This window comes from Triturus cristatus, chromosome 1_1 (assembly GCF_964204655.1).
Source record: "Triturus cristatus chromosome 1_1, aTriCri1.1, whole genome shotgun sequence".
In the NCBI taxonomy this organism is placed as follows: Eukaryota; Metazoa; Chordata; class Amphibia; order Caudata; family Salamandridae; genus Triturus; species Triturus cristatus.
The window spans coordinates 590,115,451-590,128,447 of record NC_140579.1 but is presented as its reverse complement, the minus strand read 5'-3'; the positions used below and the strand labels follow the sequence as shown (position 1 = coordinate 590,128,447).

The window sequence follows — 12,997 nt, the reverse complement described above, 5'->3', positions numbered from 1 at the left end:
TTGCTGGTTTGAGGCATTCCTCAGTATCACTGCTTTGGTATCTATTCACTAAGTACGGAGTTTGCAGCCAAAAGTATTGATCAGAAGAAAAACGTACTTACCTTTGGTAACGCTCTTTATGGTGGACACCCTATCTAAAGCAGATTCCTCACTGCCTTCTAACCTCCTCGTTGTGTGTAAAGAATTCTCTTATCTACCTGTAAAAAGGTCCCAATTTAGAGATCTGCTCACTCTCACAACTGATTGGTTATTGAGATCAGTGTACAACGGCGCTGATAGTGAAGAAAGAAACTGACTTCAGCACGACGGAGCGGAGCTTATATGTGGCTCCGGTGTCACTTCCAGGGCGAGATGGAGTTGACTTAGAGCAGCACAGTGCCACCTGCTGGCACATAGGAGAAATGCTGAGTATAATCTCTGAATCCAATTCAGTGCCTGGGGATATTCACTAGGTCAGGGATCTTCAGTTAAAGTATCCGCCAGATACATCATTAACATAGGTAAATAACTTGTTCTTCCCACTCAACTATTGTAGATCCTAGAGTGCGGCTTCGGGCAGGTAGCTGACAGGAAGGCACAGAGATACACGTGGATGGGGAGGAGGAGGTTTGAGGAGATGGTAGTAAAACACTAGATTCTTTTTCATTTTCAGTAGATGTGGGAGAATAAATGTAGAGGGTTTTTGGGTTGGTGCCAGAATATCAGATGTTTTGGTGGGGGAAGAGAGAGCAAATGCGGGGGGCTGGTGAGGATGGGTGGGTATATTAATGCTAGTGATGTGTAGGGTAGCAGGATGCTAGGTGCCATTTCTAAACATTAAGGTGATCGAGTAGAGGGTGGCAAGCTTATGGAAATACAGGGCAAGGATGGGTACAGGTGAAGCCTTTATGTATGGCTCATCCACGTCTCCACTATATCTGAACAGCTGATGACAGGAGTGGCAAATGTAATGGAGGGGCCCATAAATTGAAGATGGGTAACTGAAAAAGGAGATGTTTTTCGCCTAGAAGTTCAGAGTGGCCTCCTAGACCATTCCAGCATTACTCGTGTTGCCTTTTTGATGTCACTGGGAACCCCTTGATGAAAAGCACGCCTATTATTCACAGTTACCTATATATTGTTCTATATATTGTGGTCTGCGGGGAAAGCACATTTCACTCTTTTGGGGGTTGACAGGATCCTGGCACTACAGCTTTCACATTTTAAAATTATTCTGAACATAGACAAGGTGTAAAAAACGAGGTATTTTCCTTAGTGTTCAGTACTCCCTGGTGCAAAATAGAAGGAACATTTTCTATCATTCAGGGGTTTGCTCTTTGTTCTAGAGGAAATAGGTAGAACACAACAGGGCCAGTAAGTTATCCACTCCAGACACAGGGGAAAAGGAAGTTGAAACTGTCCTTAGGCGGAGAGCAGCTTCAGTATGGCCTCCCCGTCCCTCCAGTCAGTCTCTTGTATGTCAAAAGCTCTAATTTGATGTATCCAATACCTAAATGTTGCACTTCTTCCTTGCTGTTTTAAGCTAGTGATGAGAGCTCTAGGTGTTCCCTGTAAATGGTCTGGCCTGTTGCTGAGATCTCTATACAAGTTTTGAAGCCCCAGAAAGCTCCATCTATCAGCAGTAATCCTCCAAATGTTTGGATCCATATTGTAAGTAAGGATAGGCTAATGACTTGACACAAGAACTTGTAGTAGTACAAAAGTGGTTCAGAGCTAAGGGTTCTCAAGTGGTAAGCTATTGTCTGTAAATTCAGAAAAAGGCAGGTGCATTGGACCATTCATGAACTGTGTCAGACAGGCTTCAGTGTTTTGCTTTTACCCTATATTTGATTAATTTGTGGAGATCTGCATTTACATTTAGCCCCCCTCAAGCCTCTCCCAACCAATGCTCCATTCATCACTTATTCTCCATCAGTCTAGGCATGGTGCGATTTTAGGAGGAGTGTATTTATAAATGATGGATAGTTAAGTGTGTTAATATGCTGCAGAAGGTTGAGGCATTCTAAGTGGGTCCAGAGTAGTGGAATGTACAACATGAGGCTGGATTTGCTAAGCATTATGAAAGCTTGGTGGACATTTAGGAGTTGTGTGAGTCTTGTAGCATGTGGTAAGTGTAGGGCATATTGAGCTTTCTGATAGTTTGAGAGGTGTGTGTTCAATAAGATTCAAAATGTCATTGAGTTTGTTGTATTTGGTGTGCTGGAAAAGGTTACATGTAATATGTTTGTGTCTGTTGGGTAGTGTCTTGATGTACCAGTGTTTGAGAAGTTTGATATAAATTAGGATCTTTATGAGATGTGGAAAATGAAGTTGGACTCTTTGATGGCTAGGCCTCACCGTTGTTGTGAGGAAATGGGGTATATTATATGGTGTGGATATGCGACCTCACCGTGTAATATATTTACCAACCCTTTTAGGACTAGTCGGTTTCATTTTTGAAATCTTTAACTCAAACTGGGTAGCTGTGTCTCTGAGCAGTCAAGCTTACACAAGGGAACAAGTTTAAAGCATTTAAACAGCACCAAAATAATTGGAAAAAAAATGCACAAGACACTCAAGAAATCCGACACCAATTTGTAAAAAATAGAACATATTTTTATATAATTTTTAACTCCTCAAACGAAAAAGATCCACCAGAGGGTTCCAGAGATAGATTTTACAAGGTATAGTAAATATGCACTTTTGTCACTTAACTGCAAACAAACATTGGCAAATTCAACAAATATCAAATTCAATGCGGCTACTTCCAGGTTCTTTGGCCAACTGCCTGCAGCAGGGAGCCAGTCAAGAGGACCAGCAAAGGCTACAGAAACCATTACCTCGAAGAAAAGAGCTGTCTTCAGCAAGTTTCAGACACTTTTATCTTCTTCCTAAAGGGTTCAATTGAAGTGGTCCTGATGCAAGGGATACAGGGTGCTGAGCATCCTCAAGGATGCTACGTGGTCGACAGGCGTCTCTTTGGTCACTCCTCAGTCCACAGTTTGGATGAGGTGGCCCTGGCCACAAGGACCGACTTCCCTCAAAGTCTTCTCGGACCTGAAAGAAGTTCAGTCGTCATTGGGCAACCAGTCGCCCGGTATCGCGGTAGAAGTTAAATCCTTTCCTGGGCCATAACTCGTCTTCTGGGAAACCAAGCTGCACTCCGACAACTCTCCCAGGTCCAGCAGACTCGATGCAATCTTGAGTGTCTGGTCTTGGTCTCTGGGGCAGTGAGGCAAAAATCTGGGCTACTAACTTGCTCCAGCAGGCGTCTTCAGCTGTTGTGGCAGCGTACTGCGAATAGGAGGTCAGCCAAACGACCCACTGGAGTCTCTAGCTTCGCCTGGGCTCTGAAGGCAACCTTTTCACGATCTGGACACAACAGGCACAGTCCCCTCTCCGTTGCTAGTCACCAGGTTTAGAAGGTGCAATCCACTGTGGTGCCTCATCGGTGGAGATCTGAGATCAGGGTGCCATTTTTATGTTCAGAAAAATGCTCCGAGGGTGGGATGCGGATTGTGGCCAATGCGCTACAAGTTCCCTCCTTCCTGATGACCACTTCCTGCAAGGTGTGACATCTGGCCATCCAATAATGTACCATTTTGCCCACTCTCAAAATGGCACAACCCCTCTCTTGGCGTATAGTGCTCCCCAGCCAACCCCGGACTACCTGTCCCTGGGGAACCGGTTTGGGAGCTGTTTTCCTTCTCTTGCCCATGTGCCAGCCTGTCTACCTAAACAACAGGGCAGCCTCTCTCCCAAGAGCATTCCATTTTCTCTTTCTCCCCAAACTCACCTTTTGGGCCAACACCCTTGTGGCTTCCTAAAAGGGAGACGTAACACCTCTCTCCTGCGCAGGCTACTATTGTCTTCTTTCCTGGGAGTCCTTTGCATGTCTCCCCAGGACAGCAGAAAGCTGTCTCGGACAGGCCCCGTGTGCAACCGTTGATGGGCACAGAGGATTTAGGGCAACAAAGTGACAACTTTATAAAAGCTGCACACTGCAACAAGTTACATTAATCATGACTTGGATATTAAGGCTTAATGTGAAGAGTTGTTTTTATACCTTACAGTCTCAACTTTAATATTTCCAGTCAGAAGTTAGCAGAGCTACTGTGGCAGCCTGCAACTCTGCACTCGCTACTAGCCTTTTCTACAGTAAAAATGACAATTGCAGGCGTTAACTGTTGGAACATATGAAAACACATGTTCCGTTTGGTAATAGACAGAACCCTGCCTTAGGGATCATTAGGCCTGCTTTAGGGGTGACTTACATATATTAGAAAGGAGGACTTGGATTTGCCATTGCTTTGCATGGCGAAGTCGGGTTAGCAGTTTTAAAACTGCTCTTCCAGTCTGTGGTGGATGACTAGGAGCCTTGTTTCACTTGGCACACCCAGGATGGCACGACCAGTGCTGCAGACCCTGGGGGTGACCCTCTAACGTATAAGCCTTGGGTACCATTATACTAGTGACCTACAAGTATGTTAGCTTAGGCCAATTGGGTTTAAGCCAATCAAACATATACACTTAAGGTCAAGGCACAGACTCTGAAGTCTAGTTAGAAGGCTTGAGTGCAAAAACAACAGCATAAGTCCCAAAACCTGGGGTTGACCATACAAAAAGAAGCATTTCCTTACTGTTATATATTTGTAGTGCAGCAGTTGGCAAGGTTACAGCATCAGGGTCTGCATTAAATGTCACAGGTAATGTATGTGCTATATACTTTGGAGTGTGTATAGAGGTGCTATAAGTGATTGGTGTTTCATTCAGTATGAAAGGAATGTGCAACCGGCATGAGCACTGCTGCGCCCAGTAGGTGATTAATACCCCGCATCAGAGTGTGCCAGAATAGGGGGTGATATTTTCTGCAGCCATGAAATACCATTTACCCCATGATTTGGAGGTAAAATGGACATTTATCTGCATTAGCCCTGACCGAAATAAAATCTGTGTATACCTGAGTTTACCCACATATTTTCCATTTTGGATTTTGTGTTCTTTAGGAAAGTTTTTGCCATTTGGCTCATTGTTGATGTTCATTCTAGGTGTCTATTCTGGTGCTGAAGATGCGTGATGTGAACTGCTTTATTGAGGTGCGAGGTGATGACTTGGCTGTGGCAGTCCAGGCTGCAGAGGTGATCCCTGAGCACCTTGGAAATATTGGGCTGCAGGACTTCATGCAGAGTAACGAAGGTAAAGGTGAAGGTAATACTGGATTATTGCTAGGATGAAAGGGAAGAGTAGCTTGTGGCCAGGAAGTGAAAGGAATCAATATTTGTAATGTATTTACTTTAGGTACTTAAACAGTGGCAAGATATGGTAATTGTAAAAACATTAAAAAACAAGGATATTAAAATATAATTACAAATTAAATGAAAAAAAATAGGCAAAGTACAGGAGAGAGGATAATGTCCGCAGGTTGCCAGGAAATTTAATAAGAAAAATCTGTCTTTAATAGTGGAGTCTTAACAGCCTGACAAAAGCTCAACAGGAACAATTTTCCAGAGATGTGCTAATTGGCAAAAAGCAGCATGGCTTAACTTAGAAGTGTTTAATTGGTGGACCCATTTGCTCTTAGTTTCACATAAGCCATAAGAATGCTCAACTTTTCTGTGAGGTAGGCTGGATGATCAAGGATGTTGCAAAACTTGAAATAAAAATTAATTAATGAAATAGATTTTATTGTATATAAATAAATAAATAAATAACACAAAAATGAAAAAAACAATAATTAACAAATGCCCATGATCCATAACACCTGGGTCAGGCAATGTTTAAAAAGTCTGGCCCAGACGTTTTTGATAATTAGTCTGTCGAGTCCAATAATTTATTAAGCTTCAATAAAAAAGGCATCAGATTGTAACACAAAGTAAATTTAATTGCCTCTTTTGTAGATCTGACATTGACTTCTTTAAAAGTTTGACATAGATATTTTTACTTAAATGTAATAATTTGGGACATTAACAAAGTATGTGCTCCAAAGTTTCATCCTTTAACCTTGTCCCCTCGATTTCCACAATCCTTCGACTGTAGTGATGGGATATAAAGTGGCCTGAATCTTATATATTTCTTTTTTGCTTGTGGAATTAATGCTGAGGCCATTTTTGCTTGAATTCCAGATAAATAAGTATTAAATATTGACTCCAAATGTTTGTAATGTAATAACATGCACAGGTCACTTGTGTGGTTGTCCTTCTTCAGGGTATCCTTATTAGTTTCTTCCATTTAGGTATGCTGATAGTAAACAATAAATCTAGAGCTGGAAAATTATATTCCTTTATGAAACTACTAATACTGTTTAGACATAAATACAGATTCCTTATGTTTTTTGGTCTAGGTCGGAAAGCATTAGGCCTTTTAAAGTTCCTGTAGTAGCACTCTTGCTGATACAAATATAGTTGATGGGGACTCCGATGTGGCGTGATAGCATTGATAATATATTGAACTCAGTCTTGTTTTGCAGTGTGGTGTTGATGACCGAAGATTTAGCCGAGTTCTAATATTAGGGGGTGTGCCGTTATAATCATTTTGACAGTGGTGACAATAGTGTTTGAGGAACACTAGTTGAATTTTGTCCATCTTTCAAGTTTTGGTCAGAATAGCTCTTAGTAATGTAGTTGGGTCAATGCAGTCACATATTAATGTTTGTTTATTTGATTTCAGTGTAAATGCTGCATTTAAGACTGTTTCTTTACTATTGCTGTACATGGGTAACGAGTTCCGATTTGATGTAGTACATTGGGTGCATTAAGTTTGTGAGCTACTTGTAATGGGTAAAGTTACTTCTACCTCATCCATTTCGGCTCCATTTACATGTCTTTTATTCCTTTTATTCTCATCCTTAGTAGAGTTTAGTGAGGAGGATGTCTGAAGTCCTTTCTTACCCACAGACATCTGCTGGGTCTTCAAGGGCCCCTCTTGTCATGAGCAAGTTTTTATCTTGCACTCTAAACCTATTATTAACCAGGGTGCTGGTGGCACTCACTTTCCTGGAGTTGGCGTTCTGTAGTTTTGCAGTTCTTTTGTGATATGCTAAATGCTGTGTAGAGAGTAGTGGGCCACACACTGAGTGCACAATAAGTTTGATAGTTGCCCTAGCTCATCTGGATAGTGGCGACTTCATCAGTATCTTATGTTTGTGATCAATAGAGTACATTTTACAGTGGAATGTCCAGTGAAGTGGCTAGGAGCGTGTCCACCCACTTGGAAAGCATCCAGTCCTGTTCACTATAGTCGGCTGATCAGAGATCCCCCTCCCTACTCTGCCATTGTGCACAAGACTAGCTCATTGAGCCTAGTTTGTCATCCGCTCTCCCAACAAGCCAGCCTACTGGTCCCTACCTCACCTAGCAATAGGCAAAAATCTCCTGATTGGCTCTGTCACAACCCATTCCAGCCCCCACCTGTGCACCGGAGGGTGCACAGTCATCCCACCTGATCGCAGGAGCACACTTGCCCTCAGCCTGCACCCATCTCTCCAACCAGATTCCCCTAAGGGCACAGTTGGGCAGAATCACCTTGACCCCTGTTAACCCAGGCAGATTCCTCCACTCAGACTCACCTAGGGGTCCCGGCTCAGAGGTGGGCTGCCCCAGCATCACAAGATTAATGGACCTAGCAGAGGTGGACTGGCAAGTGATCAACAGGCTGGGGGAGCACCTCATTGAACAACAGGGCACCGCAAGCAGGCCCGCTCATGCAGTCACATATAGAGCGGCAACCCGAGGCACACATCTCGACGTCTCAGTAGCACTGGCACAAGCATATAGACAGTAGCGCATAGCCTCTGAGCCGGATACGAGTGTGTAGGGGAAGAAAATGTAAACCTGAAAAACAATGTAGCCTAAAGATGGGACAAGAGTGAATAGTCAGTAGGGAAAAGTGGCCAGAGGGCAAAAGGGACTGGTGCTCATTGGGAACAGAGGACATAATTAATGGATTGGGCTAGATATGACCAAGCAATTAGACGGTATGAGATCATTTAAACAATCCTGGGGAAAATAAATGTCATGCGGCATTCAGGGGCAGGAGCAGTGGTGGATGCTTGGCTTTGTGTTAGGAGGGTGAGCTGAAGCAGAGCATTTGGAGACAGAATAGATGCAAACATGTTCTGTGGTGACAGCTGTGGAGTAGCCTCAGATTCAGAGATAGTGGCAAACAGCCACAGGCAAAAAGGGACTGCGGGTGCAGGTAGCAACAAAAATGGGGCAAAGTAGCTACCAGGGCATGAGGAGTTGAGACAACCGTGGAGGTAGGGTAAGGTGGTGCAAACTTCGAGTAAAGAGGTGGGGTAACTTGGAGCAACAGGGTGAAGGACAGTCATGGAGCAAGTGATTAAGTTGTAGGCCAAGAGGGGAGGTGTAACCCGCCAATTGCAGGAGGATGAGCAGCAGTAGAGGTGCAGAGCTGACATCAAGGATGGAGCAGTCACAAACAAGCAAGAGTAGGGTAGTCCTGCAAATACAAAAAAAGCTGCCCCCATAGGTCACAATGGAGCAAAACAGTTAGGGGCAGGATAACTGGTAAATTAATTGGTTAACAGGTTGAGGCTGGAAGAGGCAGATGAGAGAAGAGTGCAAGGTACTAAGAGGTAGTGGAACTATCAGTTGGTGAGAGGGGTACCAAAACAGCCAACATGACGGGGGCTGCAAAACCAGAAAATGAGTGAAAGGATGGAGCAGCCTATGAATCAAAACATTAGGCTCTTCAACTGGTTGCACTGAACGTCTGAGTAGGCATGAGGGTCTGAGCAGCCATAGAATAAGGAAGGTGCATTACGAAGTAGCTATGGCAGGGGACTTGGTTAAGGGCCTGTGTGGTTCAGAGATAACTTTTGATGAGTCTGGATTATGACTGTAGCAGAGAGATAGTAAGAAGTGATTCAGTTCTTAGAGTTATGTGGACTCTGAATGTATGATGCATCGAGAATGTTTGCTGATTGTCTCCTTCTAATGAAGTGCTCACTTTCATTTTCAGCAGAGGACACCAGCTCACAGAAATCATCTCCATCGAGAGATCTTGGCCAGAGAGAGCCTGCAGTTTGCTTGCGTTTTGAGGCGGGACCTGGTGCTGCTCGGCTGTCACCTCTTGCTGTACTGAATGGATTTCTGCACTTCCAGATCAGCCGCTATAGTGCTGAGCTTATGATCTCATCACTCACACACCTGGCTCTGTTTCTAGAAGATGAGGTACCACCAGTGGTCATCCCAATGAAGATAGAGATCATTGACACAAAGATAACCTTGAAGGTGAGGATGATTTTATAAAGCATCTCCTCGGAATATTCACATAAGTCGTTTGCAGTGGGTTGTATTACAGGTTCATTAAGTGTGTCAGCGCTCATGTTTGTTTTTTGTTTGCTGTGTAGGACGATGGTCCACGAATCTATCTCTCCTCTCCCGGGCCCATCCCAGTTACACTGGCAGTGGATCACATATTAGTTTTGCGCAAAGATGATGGTATCTTCTACATAACAGGTGAGTTAAGAGATGAACGCCCAACACCAGTCAGAACAGTCCATACCTCAGCTATATTCTTTTCAGGCTACCCAGTAACCAGCACTTGCTCTACATTCAACACTTCTACACAATTAACTACAGATCTCTGTCTGGTATTCTGCAGCACTTTCTATGGTTTGGGACTCCTAATGTGTCTTGCAGCACTTTCTATAGTTTGGGAAACTTCTTGCTACTTCTCTTTAGCACAGCTCTTTCTTCTCTGTTGTAGAGGACAAGCCTATATATCGCTGATGAATTCAGCTGTATACCCACTTGCAACATGTTCTTCGTTTGCTTGCGTCATTAAACGCCTGTTCCAAAAATAACTCTGCCTACAGTAACAAATGCACCCTCTTCAAAATTCAGACTTAGGATGGATATTTCTTTGCACCTATCTTTCACCACTTGAATATCTTCTAGTCTTCACACTGGGTCCAGAAAATGTTTTCCTCTAGCAATGCAAAGTGCGCGACTGGAGTTGTAGTTCCACCCACCTGGGATGTGACGAAATTCAATATATATATATGGTGCAGTCTGACACATTATCGGCGGTTCCTGTTTTCCTGTACCCTACAGACACAGGCTTGAAGATCTTCTTTGATGTCTATCAGTAAAATTCCTCAGCAACTTGGCAGTTACTGTCAGATGTCACCGCCTAAGGTCGGAAAGTAAACCTTGCTGATGTCTAACGAAAATGTCATTATTAGATCTCTGTTCAGTATCTGCATGAAGTGCCTGAGGCCCGACCACGACCCCTCAACCTGCAAGTCCTGCACTTCCATGCACTGAAGGGCATCAGGGAGCGGAAGCTCAACTTGTTCCCTGCAAGGGTCCGTATTGATACCTCAAAACAGCCTTTTGCCCTTTTTCAGTTAAGTTGCCTGACATGAAGCCATCAGCAAGAGATCCTCCCCAAAATAATACAAGCACACCACAGTAACAGAAAGACCTCTTCTTCCTCAAGGAAATGGTGCCACTCCTGGAGCTATTCAGATATTCTGCAGCAACCTAATAAAAACGCCTGTCTGTCCCTTGTCTTCAATTCGCAACCCAATCCTCTAAAAGAACCTACACTGGAATTTACGGCTCCAGCTGCCAACCCCTCCTAGGTTAAGGCTTTTCAAGATTTGATGATGGTTATATTCAGGATTGCCCTACATTCCTCTTGGCCCAATAGCTAACGGTAGGCCTCTTCCGGCAATTTAGTAAATCCGGCATGCCCGAGCTTGAAGCACCTGAAACCCCACCACCTACAAGCGCCACCCTCTGAGCGCATCCGAGGAGCTATTGGTTCCTAAGGTGCTGGCCAGTTTACTTTTAGCGAGCCTAATAACACCATCTCTGGGCTGATCTTCAGGCCTCTCATCCCTCAAAGTCGGCAAATTAGTGGAGTACAGAGAGAAAAGTTTCAACCTCCTTCGAGCATCAGACCTTTATGGGAACCTCTGTCTAGAGCCCAGATATTATCTTGGATATAGGACTTCTTCAGCTCAGATTCTGATGCAATACAGGGTGTTTGGACACACTGATGAAAATAATTAGAAGACTGACTGCCTCCTTCCTGATTATCACACAGATCCTTGACTTTGCTTGGATTTCCAATATGCTAGTGTTCTTCGTGCAACTCCAGAAGGAGTGTTCCTTACCCTTCTGATCCTCCTCCTCAGGGAATGTTTTCATTTACTTCTGTAGAATCCAAGCAGTGGAAGAGCTTGCAAGGCCCTTACCCACTGCAGTCTAACTCTGTTGTCCTGAGTGAAATGCTGCAATCAATATCTGTGAGCAAAAAAGGGGAGTGACCTGGACCGTAACAATTTATGCACGTTTATTCAATTAACGTGAAGACCAAACACATTCCTTCTGTTGTTTGATCAGGTATTTTTATTTTACCTTATTCTTCAACCTATTTTCATCTGGTTTTCAAACCTTATGTGAAAAAGAACACAATGTGGTCATATCAAGTTTCCATACATAAATACAATATAATCATTATATTCATTACTACACATTTACAAATAACATAGACAGTGCAACATTGCTACATCAAGAAAGACATCAAGAAAAACGACAACATCAATTTCTAGCCCCAATTTGCAGGGTATAATACATTTTTTTGAGCCTCGACACTCTTAAGGAGTATAAGTGAGGTCTCTGAGAAAAAACACAGGGGGAACACTTGGATATCTGTAACAGGGGTAGATGAAATAACCCTCCGTCTAGAAAGAGATTAAATTCACAAACCCTCAATGTTTTATATTTTGCCAACACGTTTCGAGCCCCGGGCAATAAGTACAAGGGCTCTCATCAGGGCTTCTGAATTTTATATTCGATGGTGTTGTCTGAAACAAGTGTAGAAAAGATTTATATTAATGTTTAGTAGGGCTCCCACCCTTCCAATCAATTCGTAATCTCCATAAAACATAACGTTCTATTTACATGATAGAATGTACCTGGTAGAAGATATTCTTTCCATCAGACTTTAGCTTCAATGAAAGGGGTTGAAGTGAATTCTGTTGGTAGTAAAAGGAGAACTTTTGCAGTATCTAGCTGCGTGTTTAAGCGACTGACTCATTTAAAATAGAAGCGGAAGCTGACGAAAGCACTTTGCTAAGGTACGCTTTTGAAACTCTTAGAGCGACGAAAACATGCGGATTAAAAATAATGTCTGTAGCTTTTATTTATGAAGCATGTCTTTGAACAAAGTTCATTTCTCATAGATAAATGTACAATACCCGGCCACGCACACAGAAACGGATATGAAATAGGACTCAGCCTGCATCTTAAAAGGTAGGAAGTAGTTGAGGTGAAAGGGTTTTGCGGAAAACAATACATTTTGGTCCACAAAAGCCTCACAGCTCTCCCTCTCCTTTTACTACCAACAGAATTCACTTCAACCCCTTTAATTGAAGCTAAAGTCTGATGGAAAGAATATCTTCTACCAGGTACATTATATCATATAAATAGAACATTATGTTTTATGGAGATTACGAATTGATTGGAAGGGTGGGAGCCCTACTAAATATTAATATAAATCTTTTCTACACTTGTTTCAGACAACACCATCGAATATAAAATTCAGAAGCCCTGATGAGAGCCCTTGTACTTATTGCCCGGGGCTCGAAACGCGTTGGCAAAATATAAAACATTGAGGGTTTGTGAATTTAATCTCTTTCTAGACGGAGGGTTATTTCATCTACCCCTGTTACAGATATCCAAGTGTTCCCCCTGTGTTTTTTCTCAGAGACCTCACTTATACTCCTTAAGAGTGTCGAGGCTCAAAAAAATGTATTATACCCTGCAAATTGGGGCTAGAAATTGATGTTGTTGTTTTTCTTGATGTCTTTCTTGATTTAGCAATGTTGCACTGTCTATGTTATTTGTAAATGTGTAGTAATGAATGTAATGATTATATTGTATTTATGTATGGAAACTTGATATGACCACATTGTGTTCTTTTTCACATAATTTTTGAAAATCAGATAAAAATAGGTTGAATAATTAGGTAAAATAAAAATACC

General features: G+C 42.8%; 1 protein-coding gene across 7 annotated transcripts in view; it reads left to right on the top strand.

Moving 5' to 3' along the window:
* BLTP3A (bridge-like lipid transfer protein family member 3A) overlaps nucleotides 1–12,997 on the top strand; it is a 1,033,704-nt gene that overhangs the window by 899,526 nt on the left and 121,181 nt on the right. For 4 of the 7 annotated variants that reach the window (XM_085645822.1, XM_085645858.1, XM_085645869.1 and 1 more), the window contains 3 exons: nucleotides 5,028–5,187; nucleotides 8,959–9,230; nucleotides 9,350–9,458. In XM_085645822.1, the coding sequence (XP_085501948.1) occupies nucleotides 5,028–5,187; nucleotides 8,959–9,230; nucleotides 9,350–9,458 (541 nt within the window). The remainder of the gene's footprint in view (nucleotides 1–5,027; nucleotides 5,188–8,958; nucleotides 9,231–9,349; nucleotides 9,459–12,997) is intronic. The other 3 variants (XM_085645841.1, XM_085645832.1, XM_085645827.1) reach the window with 3 other exon arrangements.